At 39.6% G+C, this 27,857-nt stretch overlaps 1 protein-coding gene across 1 annotated transcript in view; it reads right to left on the bottom strand.

Moving 5' to 3' along the window:
• Positions 1–4,546: 4,546 nt before the first annotated feature.
• AFF2 (AF4/FMR2 family, member 2) overlaps positions 4,547–27,857 on the bottom strand; it is a 115,919-nt gene continuing 92,608 nt past the window's right edge. The window contains exons 12-14 of the mRNA XM_008590180.1: positions 25,878–25,930; positions 19,202–19,392; positions 4,547–9,089 (exon numbers count right to left, since the gene is read on the bottom strand). Of these exons, the coding sequence (XP_008588402.1) occupies positions 8,968–9,089; positions 19,202–19,392; positions 25,878–25,930 (366 nt within the window). The 3' untranslated portion in view covers positions 4,547–8,967. The remainder of the gene's footprint in view (positions 9,090–19,201; positions 19,393–25,877; positions 25,931–27,857) is intronic.

Below are 27,857 nucleotides of genomic sequence, written 5' to 3'. Positions count from 1 at the left end.
TTTTCTTCTTGGGAGCCAGGCCAGGCTGTTCCTGATGGTTTAGCTCCTCTACTCACTTGGAGGGAACCCAGGCCAGACATCTGCATCAGGGATTTGAGCTGCAGCTAGGAGCAAGCCCACTCCAACCCTAAAGGCTCAAGTCAGCTCATGTTGCTGGGACTGAGGTGGGCTTCATCTTCCCTCCCATGTGTCTTGACCTACAATTTTCTCTTGGAAACTCAGTTGGATTTGAGCAGTGCCTCTTCCCTCACAAAGGCCAGTGGAATCTGTTTGATTGAACCATAATATTATAACAAAAGCTTCCAAGAGGAAAGGATTTTTCACTTCAAAACACTGCCTTTATATAGTAACATAGCCATGGCCTCCTGGAACTATAAAACAATGTTTTTCAAGAAGGAAAAGCTAAAATCCCATGAAGCAAGACAGACACGTCACACATGCACTCAGACACACAGACAATGTGCTCTATTTGTGCAGTTATGGCTTGCCACAAGGGTCCAGCGACATGGTGTTGGTGGGCACCACCCCCATACAAAGCATATAATGACAATTAAATTCCCATTTGTATCCCAGTTACACAATAAATATTTTCCATGACACAAATATACAAAGTTTCTGTTTAAAATACGCATGAAAATGTATTTTTTCCCAAGAACAAGAGAAAGGTTATAGACTCACATCTTCATTTACAACATGTCAGGATTATCTTTCTGGTTCTTATATACAGGCTAATGGGAATGTTAAGAAATATTTCAAATGAGCACACAAGACGTGAATGTGCCTCTTAGATACAAAGCAAACACACACAGTATAGACAAGGCAGAAGACACCCCTGGAAACTCTCAGGGGTATATTGCAAGTCTCAGTCAAGTTACGTACTGGAAAACCAGGTGGAGTCATTTGTTAAACTGCATTAGGTCTCACAGGATATCTGAAAGGTGCCCCTCTTGAACAACTACCCCCGTCCTTCTTGTCATTTGTTAGTGTGGGGTGTGCAAGGGCCCAGTGAACATGGAGTGTTCTTTTTTGGAAACCCATCAATGTTTGCCTAGATTTCACTCCTGGCCTATAGACTTGTCTAATGCAGATTTACCAAAGACTCCAGATTTTAATATCTTAATGAGGGAGGGAGAGAGAAAGGGGAGAGGGAGAAACAGAGTGGTGGAGGGGAGATACACCATTGCAATCAAAATATTTCTTCAGTCAATAACAAACCCCCCTCCAAAAAATAAAAAATAAAAAAAAATTAAAAAAATAGAAGACAAAGGAGAAAGAAAAAAAAAAGATGAACCTAAAAAGTCTTGACTAAAGTGCTCTGGGAAATTTCTTGAACAGAGATTTTTTTGTTTATATTCACAATGGTTACAGCAACATCTGAAGATGTTTGCCATTGCCAGGCCTTCAACCAAAGTTCATTGAAAAATCCTGATAGAAACATTATCTTATCTGCCTGTCAGCCACTCCACTTGTTCCAAAATTATGTAACAAAGGTCAAAACACTGCTCCACAAACTTATACAATTGGACAAATGAATTCAACAGATTAATATTTATAATTCCATGTAAGAATGCAGTTATTATATTATCATGATTTCATAATACAGCATGCCTTTCCAGGTGGCATGTTTTAAATCAGGACACATCTATTTTTATTAATTTGTTATGTCCTAAAAGCATGAACAAGTACAATTCAGAAGTTCACATTTAGTTTAACTATTCATCTGTTTAGAGAGATAAAGAACACTAGCAGGAAAGCAAAAGCCAGAGCCAGAGAAACAGAGAAACAAGTAACAATCACGACCACAGCCACAGCCACAGCCACAAGCACCACCACAAAAACAGAAAAGAAACCAATCTCTTCTTTGGAGGATCCTAAGAATATGTCACTAATCTAACCAAGTGTGCAAAAGGAGAGAATTTTAGGTACCTTTTGAGCCCAATGAGCATTTCTGAACATGGTATCTCTATGGGGCTCACTTTTGACAATTTTATCAATGACAGCACATCTTCAGAAGCACTACTTTGATGAAAATAGGAATATAAACAGCAATTTGTAGAATTGAATAAATGTGAGGCATTTCATCTCAGGCATTTCTTTTCCTAAAATATACAGAGAGTAGAATCATCCAGTAAGAAAACTATTTGACAAATTATCTTAAGACAGAATCAATTTCATTTGTATTATTCATGGGTGAATATGATTGATTAGTGAGGATGGTTTTGTAGTGGGGGATGTCCCAAATGATGTTAAACACATTTCCAGCTCTCTGTAGCCATGAATACTGGTCTATTGCCTGGGGGGACTCAAAGCCCCTGTGTAAGTGTAATGTCAATTAAACCAGACCCAGATGTTACCATTCTCCAATACGGAAAATTGTTGCAGGAATACCATGGGGAGACAGACCCCCAAATCCTGCTATTGTGGTATCCACAGGAAGAGCTGCAGAGGCAAAAGACAGAAAGGCTAGAAAGACCAAGACATGTAACTCCTGCAAGGCTAACAGTTGACCATGGACACAGGCCCAGACAGACCTGAAAATGTTTAAGGAAAAATAGGATTTTAGGGCAAGTTCTTCAGCCTTTCCAGATAAATACCTCTTTTTAACTGCAGAAGATGCACAGGACTAGGAGAACAAATCTTTTGATACTTTCTATTCTACTCTCAAGATGATTTATGATGTGGTCTAATAAAAACAATAAAGGTGTTTATGGTGTGTGTGTATTTAATGAAAGCTTTGTTCTCTTAGAAAAATATACTGCAGTTTATGCCTTCCTGTTAGTGACCTTAGTTTTCTTCATATTGTGTGGAAAAGAGGATTATTTTGGTTTGAATGATCATTTCTGAACATTAGACATGTAATTGACCAAGGAGACGTTCTGGTTTGAATTCAGAGGTGGACAGTAAGTAGATACTTTTAACTAAAAACAAATGTAAGCGAAAACCTTAGATCTCTAATAACTAAAGTAAAAACCTTAGGAACAGCAATGTAGAGATGGGAGAATTGCAGAATACCCATATGACAAGAAAACAACACAGTAAATTTTGTATTTATGCTATTCTCCATAGAAGCCCCATAAATAATTTATCCATATTACACTTAAAAGTTAGAAATATAACAGTCACAGTAATACATCGAACTATTAGAAAGAGAGAAAGAAACCGTGGTTGCTAGAGGTGGAAAAGTGGAGGGGAGGGGGAGAGGGAGGGGGGCTAATGAGGAATTGGTCAGTGGACACAAAGAATGATTGCATATTGTAATGATGAATAAACGAGCTATACTGATCTAACCGCCACACATTCTACACTATTATTGAAAATCAATGTTGTACCCCACATGTATGTATAATAAATTATCTGAAGAAATAAAAAAAGATAGAAATACCACTTGGAAATAATAATAACAACAACAACAATGGACACTCACCTATCCTTTCTTATTAATTAATCATGGCTTTTCTAAGTGCTTACTTCGCTTCCATTTTACCTATGAGATGTGGAGACGATAAAACCACTACCACTGACCCATCTGTCCTTTCATCCTAAGAAAGCTTCATTTTTTTCAGCTGTCTCCTGCTTCAAACCAGGCCTCCAGGGCAGTCCATACCTCTAGGACCTCATCATAAACTATCAACATTCATAGAGGATTGATTTGTATTTTAAATGACTTAATTGTTTTAGTCATTGAAGTGTGTTTGGGGGGTGGGGGGAGGGGGGTTGTTGGTGTGGGTGTGTGTGTCCACAGGAATAGATACATAAAATCTGAACCTTCTTTGGCTGCATCCAGTAGTACATTGGAGCTGGCTTGCCCAGGCTCACGAGAGCCAATGGTGTGCATCTCTTCCCAACTCTCTGTTCAGTGATGTCACAGTTGGTAGCTTGAAATTAGCCATGGTGGGAATATTTACATCATGGAAATTGGAAAATGCCACAAATCAGGTGCTTTCTATTATCAGAGAGCCGGTTGTTAAACATTTTACCAGCACACCACTGGTTTGCATGCCAGACTGACCAAATGAGAAGCTAATTCTTGACATGGGCAATGTGGCATCAACTCAGCCTCCTTGGTGTTTCTCCGATTTTGCTTCCTGCCCAGAGGCTCTTTTTCCCCCAATTCCATAAGCACTGCAGAACCACAAAAGGGTATGAACATCTGGGATGCATTTGGCTACCCATTGTTAACACACTGGGCTCCATTCTCAGAGACACTTCTATCTTGTGGGCACATGAGTGATGTAGGACAAAACCAGACAGGTAAAGGATCTGAAATTCTCTCTGGATATAGGAGCTGGCTTCCTGCTGTAGAGACTGTAGAACAATGAGTCTCCCAATAGGAACAAGCTATCCCCAGCTGAAAGCATCCACTGGGGCATTCTTCAGGTTTCCCATAGCTGGTCTGCATGCTGCTGCTCACCAGCAACTGCTGGCAGGCAGGCATGGTTGGGTTTGCTGCTGCAGCATCCTGCCAGGGGCCTGGTAGCAGGCGTCCTTTGCTTCCCCCTTCCCTCCTCAAAGTCTGATGCAAATCAAAGAGCCAACAAAATTGAGGTCACTGGCAAAAGAGTTTGAAATTTTTAATGATTTTTATTAAACACCATTAGTCTACACTGCACAGTTAATGAAACAGCAAAGCTCCAGTCTCTTAGAAGAATGATGATTGATCATGGATCTGAAAAGCAGTTCAGTGTCCCCTAACCCAATGTGAGCACTATGCATGGTTCTTTAACATATCCTGACAGAAGCAGGAAGGGGCAAGAACTGCAGTCTGGCCTTCAGGGACTTTACCACCCTCAACCCCCACTCACAACCCCCTTTACTCCCCCACAATGCAATTTTCTTTTAGCCAATAGATTACAGAGAAAAATGTGATGCTCTTGCTGAAGAGGGCTTCTAGATTTGTGAGGAGAATGGAAAAGGAATCAATACTTTTTTGTTTGCTGAAAATATCAGATGGTAAGATTGATGTCTGTGAACAACCTGTCTGATTCGTCTCCTGCCAAGGTAAATGCTTATTATCAATACACAGATGCCATTTCTGTTGTTGGAGTTTGCGAACACCAAAGATAAAATGAATCAGAGTTTAATTATGAGAATAAGGTGGTGCAAATGAAAATGAGAAACAACAACAACGATAACGATGACAAAGAATTTAGTCTACCAGTCGCATAACAGAACGCTGACAACTGGCTCAATATTTGTTCCCCGCATAATTGAATTTGGGGGCACTGAATCGACCCATTCGTTTGATATTGTGTAGCTCTATCATCTTGCCACACATTCTCTCCATGGGGATAGTGACGCTTCTCTAAGCAAGCAGTTCATCGCTTTGCTGAGCAGTCTTCTTACCCAGTGATACAGTTTGGTTCTCCCACCTGCCAACTTATGCAGGTGAATTTTATCATGTCTGTAGAGAAGTATGTGAGGGCTTCACCTTCACAAATCAACCGATTCCACCTTCAAAAATGATTTTTAGCTTCAAACTCCACAACCTCAACTTTTGGGATGCAAATTTGAATAAAGCAAAATCCGAATTAGATAGATTCAAGAAAGATAACATAGAATAAGTATCTTTCCAATGCAGACCAAATCCAATGAATTTAGTAATGTAATGTCCAGATGAAAATCCATCTATTTGGAAACTCAGCAAAACATATTTTAGCCAATGGTTTCTAATATTGCAACTTGGTTATTGACTGAAGATTTGGATCTTTTTATTTCATTACATGGAGAAAAGGCATCCCAACCTCAAGTCTTTTAAAAGTAGCAGCAGCTAATCTGCTTTTCCAATTATGTCATCCATATATAAAACTACTAGTATTTTCCCAATGAGATTATTAAGTAATTAACAGTCTACAGGCTGGCTAACAACATGCTTACAGCTAAATTCTACACCAAGGACCACACTAGTAAACTCTTTTCAAATTAATACTACCTACCAAACTCAGACAGTAATATGGCAAAACCACTAAAAAATCCAAAGTTAATTAAAAATACAAAGCCAAGCCAACATTATAACACAAACTTGTCAAACTCCCTGTGGTTGGAGCTTGAGTGACAAATGAAGGCATAGTGGTGGCCCTACCTGGGTCACATTCCAGGGCTGAAATCTTTCCATATACTTGCTCAAATAGAGATGCCCATTACTCTGCCCATTACTCTACCTCCATGTGCTTATTTAGCTGTGTCTCACCAAACCTCCGTTAAGGTCTAGAGGCACGATCTCTCACTGCCATCCACACATCTCATATCCCTCCTACAAACTGGTATGCTGAAGAGATTCACTTGACAAAGCATCTCGATCTCAATCCTTAAAACGGCTGCACACCTACAACATGCATCACCATTTACAATGTGATGAATAGAGTGTCTAGAAAACAGCAACAATCCTTAATCGTGAAACTGAAAGACATCTCATCTCCAGGAATAGAAAGGTAATTCATCCTCCATGTTTAATTGGTTTCTAAGCTGCTTTAAAAATGCGTCTACTAAATAATCAGGTGGTGATGCAGAGCTCGGCCATCAGATTTGATAATTGTGTGGCTGACTTGGCACACACTTTACACTCAGCCACCAGAGATGACAGAGAATCCTCTCGCCTCCCTGTTGTATGTAAGTAGATATAAGAAGTCACTGAAATTAGAGCTACAAGTCTTTCATCCATGAGGCAATATGCTTGTTTTTCTGGGAAACTGCTCCTAGCATTCTAATGTCTAGTTTCTGGAAACTGAATTTCAAGAAGAATCTTTTCCTAAATCCGTGATGGTCTAGGATCATGGTCTAGGTTGAATTTACAAGTTAAGCCAGTGGGCTTCATTATATAGTAACAGCCAGGCACTCGACCTGGTAAGCCATGGAAAACAGAGAACTTGAGTCACTGCAAAGTCATCAGCTTAATTTTTCTATGGAACACCCACCTTGGGTGTTCAGTCTTTCATATTATCATTTGTCTCATTTAAAAGGCTCAGAAAAGTCTTTGTTTTCATTTGTGTGTGTGTGTGTGTATGCACGTGCATGCGCATGTATGCATAAGTGTTGTTGTTGAGACTGTAAATGTAAAAGCTCAACCACAATGGGAATATAAAAAGTGCTGGGTTCCGCTGCTGGGAGGCTCCCATCAGCCAAGTTAAGAACATGGCTTCAGCCATTGGAGTACAACTTCCACAGCTTATTATACAAGAAAGGGCCTTAAATTCAAAGATGACCAGAGAGGGGCTCAAGTCTGGCTCTTTTACAACTGGGTATATATCTAAACTTGACAATGAGAGTACAGAGTGATCACCTGCTGTTCCTTTCATGACCTGCATGACTTGCTTTTAAAATCATACAAGTTTGCATCTTTCATATGCATATCTATTATTTATCTGATCATATTTCAGTGAACAGAATTCAGCAGATTAAACCCTACATGGAATTATATACTGGAAGGTATTACAAGTAACTAATGCATGGATATTGTTTACTACAAGTGGGGGATTCTTCTGGTGAGCTGAAACACCAAAGATGATATTTACATTGTGATGTTTAGGAACATAAAATGAATACAGAGGATCATAAGGGGGGGGGGTCACAACTGGTGGGGAAATCTCTAATTTTGGTGGCCTGTTCACAATCTTCAGGGCTCTTTCAAAGCACCCTAAGACGAAGTACAACCCCAAGACTCATTTTTCTTTTTCTCTCTTCTTTTTAAACCTAGTTACTGCTTAAAGAGTTTGGAGTTTTCTTTGGGATTTTCATGGAAATAATTCATGTTAATATAGACTTCAATAAAATCAGTGATTGCATTTCAGTAAAAAGCTAATAAGCCAAAAGAAAAGGAAAAGAAAAGAAAGAAAAAGAAAAAAAGAAAGTAGAAAAAAGAAACCCTGTGAAATAGAAAATGTGAATAATAATTGTGGAAGTCCAGATTCTAAAGCCATTAGGAAGCAAACTGCATGTTTTTACTTCTAGGTAATAATAACTTGAAGTGTTTCCACAGATTTGAGCAAAATATAATTAAAAACTCTTGCCAGTTTTGGACCTGCCTTCTAATTGCAAAGGAAGCAGAGGTGTGAATTGCTTGTCAATTTCTAGACATCTCTTTTCTCCCAACTCTAAGGCTGGAATGTAGCATTTTTGCTACTAAGGTGCACATCCACCAAACTATTCCACAAAAGGAGAGTTTCACAGAAAGAGAATCCCGGGTGCGGATTTATTTTCAAATCATGGAATTCAAAAATATTTATGCCAGCTGATGCCTTAAAGTTGTCAAAATAAATGTTGCCCCTCCTTCTCACCATTAAAATAAAAAAAAATTAAGAACAGGAAAGGGATGCTAACAAAAAAGTCCTCTGGTTGTGTGGCATAACATCATTTTAAGAGCAGCATCACTATGCTAATTGGTTTTCTTGATACTGTTGATTTTCTGTTGTTGCTACAACATCTAACCAGTGGGTTTTGACAATAAAAATTTTCATGTAAAGGTTGAGTCTGTAGAAACTACAAAAGTTTAACAATGGATTCTGAAATACATTCTTTTCTGGCCATGAGAGTATAGTTTGGGGCAATGGCTATTGCTGAAAAGCTTTGCAGGTCTCTTGGGTCTAAGTTCTCATATGCCTGTGTATGTAAGAACACTTGTTTCATTTTTCAGGAACTTGTCATCATTACAAGTGCTTCCCATTCTTTGTTTTGGGTAGTGTGGACTTAAAACAATATTGTAGGTACTGTTATTCCATAGAGCACAAACAGATGGTGAGATCTGAGAAATGCATATCAAATACTGAAAAATGACTAAGTAATAAAACATATATTGCTCTCACGTTTTAGTGTCCACTTACAATGACTTCTGTTTTCAACAGATATCAAAAGAAGCACAAAAACAAACATAACCAAAGAAAACTTTCCCAAATAAGTGGAGTTCTACCAGTGACCGTCAGTGTGCTGGTAGAGGTAGAGTGATGCGTGGTGACACTACAAATGGGGGAGCACCCACTACAACAAATGGGCATCGATGCGCAGCCAACACAGTCCCTGGCGAACGTAGCGGACAAGGTTGGTCATGCTGCTGTGCTGGGTCAGAGGCCCCATCAACGTGTCCAGATCGCCAAAGAATTCTGAAAATCAAAGCAATTCTTAGTCAGACCTTTAAATGATATCATTCATGGAAATATGCATCAGATGGAGAAGTTGTCTTCACGGAACACCACAACCATGTGGACTTTGGAAAAGTTATTCATTTATTCATCCATTCATACATTCACCAAAATTTTATTTGCACACCAGGGGACCAAAACACCAAGCACTGCTATTTTAAACTTTAGTGAGCTCCCATAACTGCAGCAGGAATAATGTTTCTAAGTGTTATTGTGATTAATATAACACTAATTCACTTCAATCTGCTACTTAATTCATAGTAAGTTTTTTAAAATCACTAGATATTTTCTCAGACAGCAGATTCTAAAAGTATATTACAATCCTGTTGAAGTTTTTATATACATATTATATATATGTATACACATGCACACGTGTATATGCACACACCATATATCACTATATATATGAAGGGGGTCTCCAAAAAGTTCAAGGAAAGGTTCATAATATCTTCTAATTCTGTTTTTCCATAAAGTTTTTGAAGTACCCTTGTATATTATGCACAAATACATAATATATTTGTCTATATATTATATATAATTTTATATATAGTATATAACATTTATGTACTGAAAAATATATACATTAGGTACATACATATATATTTAAATATATTTTACACTATAAAATACATTTATGTGCTTATATTTTATAAATTTATATTTAAAAAGGGGTCCCTATCCACGAAATGGTAGCTAGCCACGGTCTAATGATATCAAGCTCTTTGCTATTCTATGTGTTACTGAATTGAAAATATTATTTTTTCCTTTTGTCTAAATGAATTGAGTTGATCAATTTTTCTTGGCATTGTGTAGAAAAAGCCAGCAATTACAGCCATCAGCATCCAGAGCGAAAAAAAAGCATCTAGTTGGAATCTGATATGGTAAGTCTTATTACCAATTACTTTAGAAATAGAAAATGGCTTGCAAGTATCTGTCACAAAATAACTTCTTGTGACACCCAGGACATGAATGGTAAGAATGCCCAGCTGATTCTGACTTGAGGAAAGGGGCAGCCCTGAGGCTATGCTACTAACCAAAGTGGCTGGAAAAGTCTTAGAATGTCTGTCTGGTGTGGGATGAGTATGTGGGGAAAATTATATGGTATCTACAAACTAGCTAGGTGTCCTCTTTTCACATTTGAATTGATTTGTCTGGCACTTGGTTATGAGAGGGCTCTCTGGCGTCCTCTTTGTTAGCTTCTGACAGAGGAGGCAACCTCAGCCAGGAGGAAATCATGCCTGTGCTGGTTGGGGGTGAGGAAACTGGGTCGGGGGCGGAGTGGGACTGGAGATTCCTTAAAGTGGTTGGGATGCTCTCTTGCCTTCTTGGAAAGCAATTTCCATGTATGGGTTACATGTACTCGATTGCTTAGCAGATGGTATTTCACGAAACAATGCATTTATTCTTTGTTATGTATAACATATGGGTTCCTTTAGGTATCAACTTCATTTGATTACATGATACATTTTAACCTGTACTATGTAATAAAAATTATTTCTTCTGATAAAAGGAGTAAATTACTATTGGCATCTAAAATATTTTCTTATGTAAGACAATATTAAGAAAGTGGTAAAATGACCTATTTGTTGTTGAATATATGTGAGCCTCATGTGGGCAAGGATGTCCTCTGTGTATTCTGTACAAAGCTCTCTGTGGAATTCTTAACCAGCTATCCAGGTCACTATTTTAACCACTGCTTCAAGTGAACAGTGTTAGCAGCTGGGCAGGTAGGAAACCGGACTTCTAGACCAAAGGCCAGAGGGCAGCATCAGCCTCATTGGCTCGTTTCAGCATCAGAACCTTCTGCAATAAGCCATCTGTAGCTTCATGGGTGGAGACCTTCCACCTCACCCATCTCCATTGCACCACTGGGTAGAAAATAGTGCAGGTACATGGTTGTCTCCAATGGGATGCAAAGCTCCAAACAATAGGGAAACTTGTCAGTTTCCCCATCTCTATATGGACAAGACAGATGTGAGAAGAATTCCCAAATCTAAGCAGATCAGAAATGATAAGTGTGTGAAATTCAAGGGTGTGAGCAGAAGATTTCAATCTAGGTCCTGTCCCCAGTCCACTAAAAAAGCCCAATGACAGCATTAGTGGGACACATTTTCTTTCTGCCGGTAGAGTGACGGAGTTGTTTTGCTTTAATATTAGGCAGGGAATTTAGCAACTCCTTGATACACTTTGCTAATGACAAGATTTGCACCATTTCACCCTAACATTGCTCCTGCACAGTTCTGCAGTTATTTTTTTAAATTAATGTATAATTAATTATACATATTTGTGGGATACAGAGTGGAATATCAATACCTGTTTACAATGTGTGATGATCAAATCAGGATAATTAGCATATTCATTATTACAAAATGCAATCATTCCTTGTGTTTATTAAATTATTTCTTACTAACCCCCTGCTGCTCCCCCTTTCCCACCTCTATTAACCACTGTTCTGTTCTCTCCTTCTGAAAGTTCAACATAGTATTGTGATTGTTGTTTCTTTCTTTCTTTCCTCCTTTCATTTATTATTTAGCTCACACTTATAAGTGAGAACACAGGATATTTCGTTTGCTGTACCTGACTTATTTTAATTAACATAATTTTCTCCTAGCTCGTCCATGCTGCTGCAAATAGCAGAATTCTACTCTTTTTCTGGCACAGTAGTATTTCACTGAGTGTATATAACACATTCCGTTTCCATTCCTTTGGGTATAGATCCAGCAGTGGGGTTGCTGGATCACATGGCTGTGCTGTCCCTAGTTATTGGAGGAACCTCCATACTGTTTTCCATAATGGCTGCATAAATTTAAAGTCCCACCAACAGTGTAGGAGGGTTTCCCTTTCTCCACATCCCCGTCAGCATTCGTTATTGTCTGTCTTTTGATAATGGTCAGTTTAACTGGGGTGAGGTGAAATCTCAGTGTAGTGTTGACTTGCATTTCCCTTATGATTCATGATGTTGAGCATTTTTTCATGTGTCTGTTGGCCATTTGTATATCTTATTCATATCCTTTGCCCATTTTTTAATTGGGTTACTTGTTTTTTTTTACTATTTAGTTGTTTGAGTTCCTTGTTTTTTCTGCATATTAATCCCTTGTTGGATGTATAGGTTGCAAATGTTTTCTCCCATTCTGTATGTTGCCTTTTCATTCTGTTGATTGTTTCCTTTGCTGTGCAGAAGCTTTGTAGTTTGATGTAATTCCATTTGTTTACTTTTGTTGTTGTTGTTGCTTGGGCTTTTGAGGTCTTATTCATAAAGTTTTTGCTCAGTCCTACATCCTATAGTAGTTCATCTATGTTTTGTTCCAAGAGGTTTATAGTTTCAGGTCTTATATTTAATTCTTTAATCCATTTTGTGTTGGCTTGGGTATATGGTGAAAGGTGCGGATCTAGTTTCATTCTTCTACACATGAATATCCAGTTTTTCCAGCACACTTTGCTATTGAGGCTGTTTTTTCCCAGTGTATGTTCTTGGTGACTTTGTCAAAGATGAGTAGGGTATAAGTATGTGGGTTGATTTCTTGATTCTCTATTTTTATTCCCTTGGTCCTTGTATCTATTTTTATGCCAGTACCATGTTACTTTGGTTACCATAGTTTTGTAGTATAATTTGAAGTCGGGTAGTATGATGCCTCTGTCTTTTATTTTATTTTATTTTTTTTGCTCAGGATCACTTTGGCTATTCAGGATCTTTCATTGTTCCATATGAATGTTAGGATTGTTTTGTCTGTTTCTGTGAAGAATGTCATTGGTATTTAGAAGGTGATTGCATTGAATTTGTAGATGGCTCTGTGTAGTATGGACATTTTCACAACATTAATTCTTCTAATCCATGAACATGGAATGTCTTTCCATGTTTTGGTATACTGTTTAATTTCTTTCAGATGTGTTTTGTAGTTCTCATTGTAGAGATCTTTCACTTCCTTTTTTATATTGATTCCTAGGTATTTTATTCTTTGGTAGCTATCATAAATGTGCTTTCTTTCTTTCTTTTTTTGCTAGTTTGTTGCTGGTGTATAAAAATGCTACAGATTTTTGTGTATTAATTTTTTATCCTGTAATTTTGTTGAATTCATTTATGAGCTCTAGGAGTTTTTTGGTAGAATTTTGAGTTTTTTCTATTTTTAGGATCATTTCATTTGTGGACATGGACAATTTGACTTTGTTTTTCCCAGTTTGGATGCCCTTTCTTTCTTTCTCTTGCCTGATTGATCTGTCTAGTACTTCCAATATTATGTTAAGTAGGAATGGTGAGAGTGGGCATCCTTGCCTTGTTCCTGTTCTTAGAAAAATAGCTTTCAGCTTTTCCCCATTCTGGAAGAAATTGGTGGTGGGTTTGTCATATATGGCTTTTATTGTGTTGAGATACATTCCTTCTATATACCTTTTTTGTTGAGCATCGTTATCATGATGGAATGCTGACTTTTGTTAAATACTTTTTCTGCATCTATTGAGATAATATGGCTTTTGTCCTTGATTTTGTTGATGTGGTATATTACATTCATTGATTTCCATATGTTGACCCATCCTTGCATCAGTGGAATGAATCCCACTTCATCCTGGTGTATAATCTTTTTGATGTGCTGCTGTATTCTGTTTGCTAATATTTTGTTGAGGATTTTTGCATCTATGTTCATCAAAGATATCGGCCTGTAATTTTTTTTTTTGTTGTATCTTTTTCTGGTTTTGGTATCAAGGAGATACTGGCCTCATCAAATGAGTTTGGGAGAGTGGCCTCTGTTTCAGTTTTTTGGAATAGTGTGAAGAGAATTGGTATTAATTCTTCTGTAAAGGTTTGGTAGAATTCAGCAGTAAAGCCATCTGGTCCTGTGCTTTTCTCTGTTCGGAGATGGCTGATTACTGCTTCAATCTCATTGCTTGTTTTTGGTCTGCTCAGGTTTTCTATTTCTTCTTGGTTCAGTCTTGGTACTTTGTATGTGTCCAGAAATGTATCCATTTCCTCCAGATTTTCAAATTTTTGGCATATAGTTGTTTATAATAGCCTCCAATGAATCTTTGCATTTCTGTGGTGTCGGTTGCAATTTCTCCTTTCTCATTTCTGATTTTTGTTATTTGGGTCTTCTCTCTTCTTTTTTCAGTTAGTCTAGTTAATGGATGGTCTATTTTGTTTATCTTCTCAAAAAACCAACTTTTCATTTCTTTGATCTTTTGTATCATTTTTTTAGTCTCTATTTTATTTAGTTTTGCTCTGATCATCTTAACTATTTCTTTCCCTGTACTAATTTTGGAATTGGATTTGTCTTTTTTTTCTAGTTCTTTGAGGTGTAGTGAAAAGTTGTTTATTTGAAGTCTTTCTATTGTTTTGATGTAAGCATTTAGTGCAATAAACTTTCCTCTTAGTACTGCTTTTGCAGTATCCCATAGGTTTTGGTAAGTTGTGCTTTTATTTTCATTTGTTGCAAGGAATTTTTTGATTTCCTGCTTTATTTCTTCTTTGACACATTGGTCATTCAAGAGCATATTGTTTAATTTCCATGTTGTATTTGTGTAGTTTCCAAAGTTTTGCTTGTTGTTAATTCTAATTTTATTCCATTGTGGTCTGGACATATATTTGGTATGACTTCAGTATTTTTAAGTGTGTTGAGACTTACTTTGTGGCCTAACTTGTGGTCTGTCCTGGAGAATGATCCATATGCTGATGAGAAGAATGTATATTCTGCATTTGTTTTGTGAAATGTTCTGTAAATGTCTGTCAAGTTCATTTGGTCTAAAGAGCCATTTAAATCCAATATTTCTCTGTTAATATTTTGTCCAGATGATCTGTTCTTTGCTGAGAGCTGTGTGTTAAAGTCCCCAACTATTATTGTGTTGGAGTCTATCTCTCCCTTTAGATCCAGTAATGGTTGCTTTATACATCTGGGTGCTCTGATGTTGGGTGCATATATTTTTATGGTTATTACATCATCTTGCTGAATTGATCCTTTTATCATTATATAACGACATTTTTGGTCTCTTTTTATAGTTCTTGGTTTGAAGTCTATTTTATCTGATATAAGTATGGCAACTCCTGCTCATTTTTAGTTTCCATTTGTGTGGGATATCTTTTTCCATCCCTTCACTATTAGTCTATGTGTGTCTTTATTGGTGAAGTGAATTTCTTGCAGGTAGCAAGTAGTTGGATCTAGTTTTTTTAATTCATTCAGCATGTCTATATATTTTAAGTAGTGAATTTAATCCATTTCCATTCAGTGTTGTTATTAAAAGGTATTGTCTTGTTCCTGCTATTTTATTAATATTTTTGTGGTTGTTTTATACTTTTTTCTTCCTTTCTTTCCTTTTCATTGTTTGTCTTTGCTGTTTAGTATTTTGCTGTATTGTTAAGAGACATTTTCTTTCTCTTTTGCATATCTGTTCTACTAGTGATTTTTACTCTTTCCTGTATATTTATGGTGACATATGCCTCTCTTTTGATTCCAGATGTCGACTCCCTTAAGTATTTATTGAAGGGCTGGTTTTGTGGTGGCGAATTCCCTCAGGATTGTTTTGTCTGGGAAAGATACTATTTTTCCTTCATTTCTGAAGGAAGACTTTGCTAGATATTCTACACTTGGTTGGCAGTTTTGTTTGTTTATTTTTTTGTTTAAGACTTTGAATATGTCATCCTACTCTCTCCTGGCCTGTAGGGATTCTGTCGCAAAGTTTGCTATTAGCCTGATGAGAATTCCCTTAAAGGTGATTTGACCCTTTTTTTTTCTCTTGCTACTTTTAGAATTCTTTGTCTTTGACTTTTGCCACTTTGACCACAGTATGTCTTGGGGAGGTCTTTTTGCACTGAATCTCTTTGGGGATCTTCGAACTTCTTAGATCTGTAGGACTATATCTCTCCCAGTACTTTGGAAGCCTTCAGCAATTGTTTCATTAAATAATCTTTCAGTGCCTTTTCCTTTCTCCTCCCTTTGTGGTACACCAATAATACAGGTGTTTGTATGCTTAAGGTTATCAGAAAGACCTCGTAGGCTTTCTTCACTTTTTAAAATTCTTTTTTTTTTTTTTTGGTCCAAATGTGTTCATTCAAAAAGCCTGTCTTCTAGTTCAGAAATTCTTTCTTCTGCTTGCTCCAATCTGCTGTTTATGCTCTTGGTTGTATTTTTTATTTTGTTGAATGAATTCTTCAGTCCCTTGATTTCTGCTTGGTTCTTTTTTATTGTTTCTGTCTCTTTTTTGAATTTCTCATGCATGTTCTGGATCTTTTTTTTTTCCCCTTCATTGTGATTTCTGATTATTTTTTTGTCCATCATGTTGTGTTTCTTTAATATTGACATTTGGAATTTCTCTTCAGGAGATACTCCAGTTTCCTGTTGTTTTGGGTCTAATATTAAAGAATTGTCGTCTTCTTTAGGGAGGTGTCACGTTTCCCTGTTTTTTCATGCCTCTCCTATGTCTCTGTTGATGTCTGATACATAGTCACTTCTTTTAATTTTGGAGTGGTTTTTGAGGGGAGAGACTCTTAACTGTAGAAGTGTTTTATATTGATAGTCAGGTTGGGCTATGTAGGTTTGTTTCTGGAAGGGTACAGCTGTAAATGCTGGCTCACTCTCCACACTTTCTCTGCTGGTGTGGGTGGGCCATGGTGTCAGACCAGACTCTGGGCTCCCGGGGAAGGTGGCTTGGATCTAGGCGGCATGTACACCCCCAGTGTGCTCTCCAATGGTGCTGGCAGGCATCAGGAAGTCATCTGGGCTCCAGGATATGAGGGTATGGATACAGGAAACCAGCTCAAGGAACTGGCACAGGCCTTTCTTGCTGTCCACTGGAGAGGGTACAGGACAATGAGTTGAGTAGGGTTCTGAGCTACTGGGGGGAGGAGGACATCCAGGAAGCCAGTACAAGGGGCTGGCTGAGCCCTCTCTCACTGTCCACTGGAGCAGGTGCTAGGTGCTGAATTGGGCAGAGTTCTGCTGCAGCTAATTTAGAAATAATTACTTTAACAGATTTAGAAAATGGATGCAATTATAAGGGAAATCCATAACTTATCATACTGCCCTCCAGTTACCAATACAAAATAAGATAGAGAGGGTAGAAACAGACAAGCTAGGCAAATCTCAAGATGCGTATGTCTTTATTTGCAATTCCAGAATCCTTGAATGGACCTGGTTGTCTGTGCGAGTTGTCTCTAGATTTCCAGAAGTCTAGAAAAGGGGATAAGTTAAGAATTGACCATTGCTCAGATAACAGTTCAGGGTCTCACTGAAGGTCTCTGAGGACCTGCTATTAATCTTGCTCTCTAGATGGGCAATGTAGCCTATTGGTTAAGAGTTCAGACATTAAGAGCTGTTATATCATGGGTGAGTTTCTTAACCTCACTGAGCCTCAGTTTTTTTATCTACAAAATAGGGAAAATGAGACAGCAAATGATAAAGCAAGTAGTGCAGTGTCTGGCATATGGAAATAGCTGCACAAACAGATGTAACCAATGCATGTGCATATTCTCAGAAGTAAGAATAAGTTTATAGCTGGGTTGAAGATTGAAGTCTCAAATTATGAAATGCACTCTGATAGTCATAGAATCGTTGAGTTATATAAATACATAATAATATGAAGTAATGAAAGACAACAAATATTTGGAAGATTTCTACTTTGTGTCCAATATTTTATGCTAGGTGCCTTACACATATTATTTCATTCAGCCTATCTCTATCATCTTTCTGGAAAGTACCATCATCATCATTATTATATTCATTATAGATATGGAAGCTAAGAAGTAGCTCACAGATTTAAGTAACTTGCCAAAGTTGCCAAAGTAGCCAAGGTAGTATACAACCTAGGCCATATCCAGACTTAAATTATCAGGCTGCAAAATCTGCATCCTTCTTATTCCAATGGGACTGGTTCCCCACATGTCCAGCAATACAGTAGTAATATGTAGCAAGGAGGAGGGGCTGGGAAGACTGTGCCTCTTTCTATAATCAGGCACTGGGGAGAACCACCATAGAGACTAGAGTGGTAGCTTTAAAGAGAGAATAGAAAAAGGCTGAAACCCTGGGGCCTGAATGGAAAGGGAAGGAGAGCTGCTTGGGCTGTGAAGACTGGGGCTTGAGTGAAGAACTGGGCCAGGTAGCCCAGTAAGTCCTTCTTGGTCAAGCCCATGAAAACTTCCATCTACATATGTGTGGCCTGCAGCCTCGACCTGATTTCTAATAAGCCATATAACTGCTTAGAACCAAGTAGCACCCAAGCCCACCCATGTAAGTGCCTCCTCATTACGGGACAGAAATTTGTACTACTCTAAACTGCTGGTCACCTCTTTGCATTTGATTCTGAAAGGCACACATCTGTTCCTACTTTGACTGGAATAAGGTATTCTGTGACTGCTTGGCAAGAATTAGCTAAGGCAAATGAATGACTAGGGCAGAAGTGTGGTTTATTTTTGCTTTCCTCCTTCGTTAGGATAGTGAGGCTTTGCCGTGAGACTAAATGACAGCTAGAGTCACAGATGACATCACAAGTCACTAAAGACCACTGACCCACTCTCCCACTCTCTGGTGAAGCAGGGTCCTCTTTGCATTTGTACTGTAGTAAACCTCATGTGTCACCATGAACAGGACCCTGATCATTTATCCCAGCTGTCAGTATGTGAAAACTACTAGCTGAACTTTGGCCCTTGTTTCCAAATGTAAACCACATTATCATACACTCAACTTGAGCTGATGATTATTGTAAAGACAGAAGGTCTTAGTTCAGCCTCGCCTCTCAGAAAAATAAAGTTAACAGAAGCCAACAGGATCTTCATTAATTGACAAATCATTCTTTTGGCCTTTGTCTCTGATTCTCAGTTGATCCTTGTTACTGAGTAAAATTCCAAAATAGTTATTTGCCAAAACATCACAGTTGAGATTACTTTAAGCTTTAAAGAAGAACAAAATCCCAGGCGTTTTTATCTCTCTGAGCAAAAACAGGTCACTGTGTCAGCCCTGAGCTAACCCCCTCTTTCGTCATCTAAGCCCTGAAAATCAGGGAGACAGAAAGATATAAAGACACTGAGTAAAACTCAAGTCTTTCAAAGTACAGTCGGCTCCATCACTGTGAGCAATGGGTAGAGCAGCTGAGCATACCTTTGTTCTCTCTTGTCAGTTTGTCGGCCATGTCCCAGTGTTCATAGCCCCGTAACACATTGCTAGTGATGTTGACATGGCTAGCGGCCATATGGTGAATGCGCTGGGGGATGGTGACTGGGCCGTTGTTACAGTTCCCCATTGCATTGATGGGGGAGACGTTGTTGAGAGACACTGGGGATGGAGTGTTCCTGGGAAATAAAAAGAGACAGGCCTTGTTAGGTTGGTAGGAAAAAGTGACAGCAGGGTTTGAGGCTTCCCTCATACCACTGGGATCTCATTGGAATACCATTTGCCAGAGTGAGCTTTAGCATGATGAATATATATGAAGCCCCAGTGGAGTGGAGCTTGTTTCCATATACTACTGACTCTTGTCAGAGGTCATCCTATAACTCTTGTCCATATAATAGCTTTCTCCTGAGGCTGCAGTGTAGAGAGGGCTTACTACCACCCCATGCCTGCTTCATCTGATCAACCCACATGGGGCTACAGTGACAGGCTGCAGAATGAGCCCCCTCTTCTCCTTTATTAACATTAAATACCAAAGTCCTCGCCACTTTTGACAACTGCTGATGGCTCCACAAACACTGCTGCTTTTGTTTTAAGATACTGGAGAGAGCTGGGTGAATCTTTCTCTGGCATTAATTCTACCCATAAATGTAGCTCTTACTTTGAATATATATAACAAGTGTTGTGATGTTTCAGAGAAAGAAATAGCTCAGAACTATGATAATTTCTCTACCTGCTGCCAGAACTGCTATTGGCAGTCAGAAAACACTTGATGTGCAATATTGGTCTATCATCAAAGTGTTTTGTGGAAACCACAATGACAATTTGCTCCAAATACAGTTACCACAATAAGCAAAGTGCAATCCTTAAGAGCCCCCCAAGGAGCAGTATTAGGGAAGCTAGAAAATGGAGGAATCTGAATATCTCTTTAGGATTCATTAAGACATGCTACAGAGATTGGCTGTTGATAGCTGACTGCTCATCTACATGCTGGTTTATAAACGTAAGTCTTCAGACTTCCTACTTGGGCAGTACTAATGTTTGGATATGGATTTTTATTGAGTTCTTTAACACCAGCAACAAGGAGCCACCTGCTGGCTGCACACAGTATGGAGGTAATTTTTTCTCCAGGGTCCGGGCTTAGGTCAGCTTGCTGCAGGCTTGCACAGGGACAGCCCCCCAAGGCATGGGTGGCTTCATGTTCACAGGAGTAAGGCCTGTGTGTCCCTCAGCCTCCCTATCCTCCTTCAACCCACCGTTAAACAATTGCCCAGAAATATGTACCACTTTATCAGGACAGAACATTTTGAGGGAGGGAGTAAAATAAATGGAGAAAGCTCTGTTTGGGACTCCATGAGTCTGTATATTTGAAGGAAACTCCTCCTCATTCCTTTGAATACACCCAGCACATCATCAAGGAACCCTGTCTCATCCCCCATCCTTACCCCCTTACCAGCTGCTGCTGTTGTCAACTCTAGATTTCTAGGGTGACTGTGCTCCTCAGAGCCAACACCTGCTCACAGAATGGATGTGCACCCTGACGGGCAGCACACACATAAGATTTGGAGGAAGAGCAATCACAGTGTACCAAATTGCTGAAGCGCTACTGTCTGGATCTGGGAGAAATTACAACTGAAATGCTCTCCTGGAGACTCACGCAGGCTGTGCCTACAGCCACGTGAGAGATTTGGGACATTTCTGCGCAGAGAGTATATCTTATGGTATGTTCTGTTCTGAGGGGGAGAGTGGATCCTCATACTTACTCTGTACTTGTCTGGTGTAAGAGGGTGTGAAGGTTTTCTTGCTATGTTTATAATTTCTGAGATATTTTGTTACTTCTTGATAGAATGATTTATTCTCAAGGCCGAAGTGGGATAGGGAGATGACCATGTTAAGGGTTAGCTAATGACAAAAAAAGCAGTGAATGCTGGACTTCTTTGTTATGGCGGGTTGCAAATGCTATTTTCTTATCTTTCTTCCCAGTAGTGGTCATTAACTCTTAAATGTCAACTTGCAGCATGAAAGGAATATGCTGTCATTTATAATCTCTAGGGAAAATGACAAAGCTGTCAGGTGCCACAAAGGTTGAAAGTGGGACTGTGTGGTGCCAGGAACGAAGCACTGGAATCCCAAGAGACCTGGATTCTAGCCCTGACCCTGCCATAAAATTGCTGTGTAATCTTGAGCATGTCCCTTCACCTTGCTGGGCCTTACTTTCCTCAACTGAAAGATGAGGGAAGGCTGGGTTCAATGATTTCCAATCATGTCCAGAAGTCACAGGGAAAACAAATCATCTCTCTTTTCCTCATACATCTTGAAAAGACCTTTTGAGATTAGCTCATTGAAGTGTTATTGAGGGCTTTCTTTCCCTCCATTTTTTACTTTCTTTCTAAATACCCAGTAGCAGAGGCAAGAAGAGCTGGTGTACGGGTTTATTCCGGGCTGTTACTTTTCTCACCCTGGGCTCTGGGACCGGCCATTCTGATGAGCATGCCTGCACACTACATTGCACTAATAAGTGAAACCATTTTAACCTGCCAAAGAAATTCTGATTGTGGCGTGCTCTCCAACTTCAACCTGGCCCTCATCACTGCTTAAAGCCCCCCTTCCTGCTCTCTTCCTTTGTGTCCATTTATAAATCTTGTCCTTTTCTCCACACTTCCATGGCACATGCACATGAGCATGCACACACGAACACATGCTTTCCATCATTTTTGCTGCTACCAGCCTCGTCAAACCCACTATCTTCTCTCACCTCGCAGCCATGCTGTTCTCTCACCATTGCTGTTCCTTGAACTCACCAGGCATGCTCCCTCCCAGTTCAGAAGCTGCTGCCTCCCACTGCCTGGGATGTGTTTCCCCTTAATTTCCCCTTGACTTGCTCTACCGTCCTCCTTCCTAATATCCCTATTCAAGACTCTACCATGGATTCCTCCCTTATCCCCAGCAGCCCTTTCTATCCACAATCTTTGTTTCCATTTTCTCTATGACATTTACCATCATCGAATATATCACATGTTTTTTATTGTCTCTCTCCTCCAACAGAATGTGAACTTGATGAAGGCAGGGACTTTTGTCTATTTTTGTCCTGTGTTATACCCCACTATCTAGAACAGTGTTGGGCACATAATATGTACTCAATGAATATCAATGGGCTAAATGGGCTAAATGGTCTTTCTTGCTCATTTAGTATCCACTACATATAAGTTGCTCTGGAGGGTAGGAGGAAAACGATGTGTATAGCACAAGAATAGGAGTTGTGTTTGTAAAGGCAGTTGTATGGCAGCGTCTCATATGTTGCAGGCACTCAGTAAATAGTTTGCGAATGAAAGGATAAGTGGCCTCTTATGGAAGAAGACCAAATAGTCTAATAGAGGAACAAAATCCATCATTCTCTAGTAAGTGCGAAAAGTGAAGTATAGACCAAGAGCTGCAGGAGTTCTATGGGCAGGATGGCTTATCGTTTCCAACCTAAAAAGGTTGGAAACAATGACAAAAATAACAGTGGCAGCAGCAGCCACCATTTCTTGAAGAGTTACTGTGTGCCAAGCATAGTGCTCAGGGCTTCACCAATATTATCTCTAAGCCTCACAATAACTCTGCAGGGAAGTTTCTGCTGTCACTGCTTCACCGATGACAAAATGGCCTCAGAGAAGTTCAGCTTCTTTTTAAGGGCCACGCAGCAATTCAGCTGAAGAGCCAGGATTTGACAACAGGTCTGTTTTCTTCAAATGACCTTTCATTTCACCATGTTATTTCAAAGTCTTAGCATCCACTTGGCTAAAGATTTCATCTGGCATGAGTGCCCACCTCTGCCCTCACCTTTGTGTCCACATTGGTTTATTTACACTTCTCTCCCCAAGCTCATACGTAGTCACAGCTCTCTGTAAGATTGGAGAGAAGCTTTTGCTTAATCTGGATGCTCCTTTCAATGACCACCAGACTCCTTGCATTCCTTGTAATGGCCGATGTCTCAAACAAGTGGAGATGTCTTTTCTTCTAATTCTTTCAATAAGACATCCATATCCACTTGTCTACTGAAATAGCTCTTTTAAAGGTCTCAAATGGCCTCCTCCTTTTTACTATTCTCTGACATTTGAGATTTTTGCCCAGCTCTTTTTACATCTCCCCAAGATGGCTTCCACAACTCTATATCAGGGGTCAGTAAATCTGGCCCACCCTCTGTTTCTGTATGGCCTGTGAGCTACGAATGGTTGGAAAAGATGAACACGTACAATTGATCTGATAAGAGCAAACACTAACTTTGAACCCCGATTAAGGAAAATGTTATTTACAAAAACTAAATTCCATTCTTCTCATAGGTAGACTTGTATTTCAAAAATTGTACGTGCTGAGGGCTGGTCCATGGCTCACTCGGGACAGTGTGGTGCTGATAACACCAAGGCCACAGGTTTGGATCCCTATATAGGGATGGCCGGTTGGCTCACTTGGGAGAGCGTGGGGCTGACAACACCAAGTCAAGGGTTAAGATCCCCTTACTGGTCATCTTTAAAAAAAAAAAAAAAAGTGTGTGTTGCTATATTTTGAATTTCATCAGTAAGAATGTTGTGGAAATTTGTTTTCTCTCATAATTTTCAATATCATAACCTTGTTTTGCCTCTTGGCTTGCAAAGCCAGAAGTGAGTAGCATCTGGCGCTTTATAGAGAAAGCCTGCTGAACCCTGCTCTATAACAAGCCAACTTTTCTTCTCCTTCCAACTCCTTCTTTGCTCTCTCTGTCCCCATGGAGGTTCATTCCTGAAGGTTTGTTCTCAACCCTCTGCATGCCTCTTCATGTACTTTTCTGTGGAACCCTTATCCATAAGGAGGGCAGCCATAACCACCTCTGGGCAACTGACTTCCCAATGTCTAGCCAGCCTAGGATGATTTGAAGTCAGGTGTGCTGCTCCTGTAAGATGAGGTGGGAAGCCCTTTGTGGGGCCCACCCCCCTCATTCACAGGGAAGCTCAAGCTCTTTCTCCTGGGCTCCCACAGCACTTTGTTAGTATCTGTCGCCTCCCTCCACTGCATTGTGTACTTCTGGAGTGCAGGGACCACATGTAATTCAGCTCTGTATCTCCAGCCTGGTGTAGAGCAGATGTGCCAGAAGTGTTTGCTGAATGAACTGGATGTAAATAACCCCTGGGCCAACGTTTTGAGTTGCCTCTTCAAAAGCTCTATGGCCTACTAAAGGGAGTGTGCTTTCCATCGAAAGAAGCTGCTTAAAAAATCATTTCAGGAGGCTTTTAATGTAACTTCACAAGCTTAGGATGTGTTTGAGTTCTTTCATTTCAGAATTAAAAAAATTTTTTTTTGTTCCCAGTGATCCTTTAATAGATGCTTACCTGACCTTGTCCTTGCTTTACTCTGCGCTCAGAGAAAATAGTTTTCTCTAGGCCTTTCACTGGTTATTTTTATTTTCTGAACTTCCAGAGAGAAGCTTTCTTTCTCCTTTGTTCGTCAATGTAAGAGTAAGACCTAATTCAACAATTTAAACGGTGCTTCCTTTCAATACAGTAATTGAGTTAATGTGCAGTTTTTAATGGATCTGCTCCTTCACTCTGAATGTTTATATGATCTCAAAGTAGAGTTCATTGTCCCAGTGCTTTTGGAATATATTTTTTTAGATATTTATGAAGTGGCAGTGGAGACTATTTTACTCTTGAAGAAAGTGTTTTGATCAGAGACGCAAGAATTTTGAAATGATGAAAAATTGAAAAGCAGCTTGGGATTATAAAACAGGCTCTTTGAGAAAGTACACGTGCACAGTCATTTAATTTTCTTTCCTTCTACTGGTGGGAAATGGGCTTGGCGTGGTAAGGGAGGTTTTGGAATCAGAAGAGAAACTGATGCTCAGGCATGTTAGCAGAGGCACATAGCCAGTTTGTGGTTGAGACAGAACTGGGATTCAAAGTCACCTTCTATAAGAAACATCTCTTCAGTGGGCCTCCGAAGGCATCAGGCCCAGCCCCTTCATTTTAGAGAGAGAGAAATAAACCCAGAAAGAGGAGGGGCCCATGTAGCTTACCCTGTGAGCTAAGGACAGCCTTAGGACCAGATCAATGGTTTCTGGACTCCCACTCAACTGCTGTTAACACTGAGCTCCTCCAAGCACACAGAGCTCTAAACAAGGCCACGGGCATGAGGGAGTTCATTGAGCTTCAGATCAAGATTTTAGTAGATGCTTTTATATTTTAGGTCAAGGTATTTTAGTATTAACATAAAAATCATCATGAAGGCCCAGATAATTGGCTGACCAAACTCCTTTACATTTCAGCACAATTATACCTTTGGTTTTATTAAACAGCTTACCATATATCAATTAATATTTCATTGGTCTTTCATTACTGAGTGAATTGTTGACAAATCATGGCAGTGGAGTTAACTTTACCCTGCCTCCCTGAAGTGGCACAGTGCTTGCTATCTCATTAGCAGATATTTTCATGGACGTAACTTGGCTTAAATATCAAATAGTTAAAGAGTTTGGAACCACATCATTTGAAATCTTTCTGTCTCACTATTAGCTGAAACCTGGCTAGAATGTTTTGTGCACAAAAATAACTGTAGTCTCAGAATTGACCTTCGCTCTTGAGTTGTCAATGCAATATATTTGGGGTCTATTAAATCACTTATTTTCATGAAAAAGCAATTTTCATAAAATACTTACTTTCCGTTGCCTACCCATGGAGATGGTATCTGAGCGACTTTTGAAGCATTTTGCTAAAAGAGAGAGAGAGAGAGGGAAATAAGGACATCTATTTTGTGTTTTATTAATTCAGAAACAGATGGAAGTGTGATTTAGAGTACATTAATATTGATTGCAGCATTTCGGGATGCAGAGCTGGGATGTATGTGCACGTCAGCACACCACGACGCACACTCGATGAAAATAGCTGGTTAGGATAATTAGTGGGCTCCAATCAGGACCATGAAAGTCACTTGATGAAAGATCTTATATACTAAAAGGCCCAGTGAAATCAGACTCGGTTCTCCAAGAAGTGGTTTAATTATCCTCATCTAAAATTTATTCTGCAAAACAAGCTCTTCAGAGTACAAGTAAGCTTTTCACCTTTAGATCTGTTGCAAACTTTTTCCCTGGGAGGCAGGGTAGGCTATAATTTCTGATATCCCGAGAGTGTGCCAGAACCAAGTGGCATTTTTTGTTTGTTTGTTTGTTTTTTGTTGCTCAGGAATCACTTTGATTTGCTATCTTTACATGCAAACCTTTGTGGCTGATGATTTTCCTTGTTTAGCAATGCAACTGGTCCAGGGCTGCATTGCAATGGAACTCTAAACATTCTTTCCTTCCTCTGATGGAATTGGGTTGGTTTAAAGAATGGGCTTCCTGTATTTTATGGCACACCCTTGTGGATCCAATGGAAACCTGACGTTCAGAATCACCACAACAGAACAGGGATTAGGCTCATCTGGCATCACCAGGTTGGAACTCAAGCAGCACAGATGGCCATGACATCTGTGGCACTGAGCCTGACTAAAGCCTGCCCTCAGCAGTCACAGCCCATGTAATGCTCTTCCCCTGCCTTTCAGCTTCCAGCCCAGTCCCCTTTGCAAAAGGGGTGTTAGGAAAAGAATCAACATTTTCAGGAGTCCAGTAAGAAGGTGATGCTTCTCTGGAGCTGTGAAACCCATACATAAAGTGCATTCTCAAGACTCCAGGTTTTAACCTCAAAGAAGCTCAACACACTCCCAGATGAATGAGTTATTTAGCATCTGTTTGGTATTTTGCAATGTCTTGAAAGCTACACAGGACAGGCCAAAAAGGACAGATACTACAGCAGTAGCTCACAAAGTATGATCACATGACCAGTAGCACTAGCATCACTTGGGAACTTGTTAAGAGACACCAATTCTCAGGCCTTGCCCCAGATCTATGGATTCAGACACTCTGGGAATCAGGGCCTGAATTCTGTGGTTTCATAAGCTCTCTGGGGATTCTGATGCCCACGGAAGTTCAAGGAGCACCTTTCTAGAACATAGGTTGAGATGATAGATATATGAAAGGATGGGGAGCTGGTGATGTACCCCACTTTCACCCATATGATCACTAGCTCTATGGCATGATGGCCACATCACATAACAGTAGCAGGGGAATTTCTTCTTTTTCCCAACTAACTCACAGTGTCTTCATGTAGCTGTGCACTGTGATTCACTGGTTATTTCATGTAAGGTCATGATTGATTCATTTTGACTGACTGCTTTGGTGCAATCTAGTCAGAAGGCATCTTGTACTTTGCAAAAAAAAAGTCTTCTTTTGAGAACTGAACAACAACAGAAGGAGCATTGAGCCTCCCCAACTCTAAATCACTACCAGTGCTGAAGGGCAGGGCAGAAGTAGAGCTGAGGGCACAGTGACCAGGCCTAGGACCAGGCTGCTGCTTACAATTTTTATCTGGCCTTATTTCCAAATTTTGGCATTGCATTTTGTATTGCCTATTTTTTTTTTCTTGCAAATTAACAACTCTAGTTTCTGGTCCAAGGCCGTGGCACACTCGGGAGAGTGCGGCGCTGGGAGTGCAGCAGCGCTCCTGCCGCGGGTTCAGATCCTATATAGGGATGGCCAGTGTGCTCACTGGTTGAGCACGGTGTGGCCGGTCACAAAAAAAAAAAAAAAAGGAAAAAAAAAAAA

Source organism: Galeopterus variegatus, unplaced genomic scaffold (assembly GCF_000696425.1).
Source record: "Galeopterus variegatus unplaced genomic scaffold, G_variegatus-3.0.2 Scaffold5912, whole genome shotgun sequence".
Classification (NCBI taxonomy): domain Eukaryota; kingdom Metazoa; phylum Chordata; class Mammalia; order Dermoptera; family Cynocephalidae; genus Galeopterus; species Galeopterus variegatus.
The sequence above is the reverse complement of the archived record's forward strand: the minus strand, read 5'-3'. Positions and strand labels throughout refer to the sequence as shown.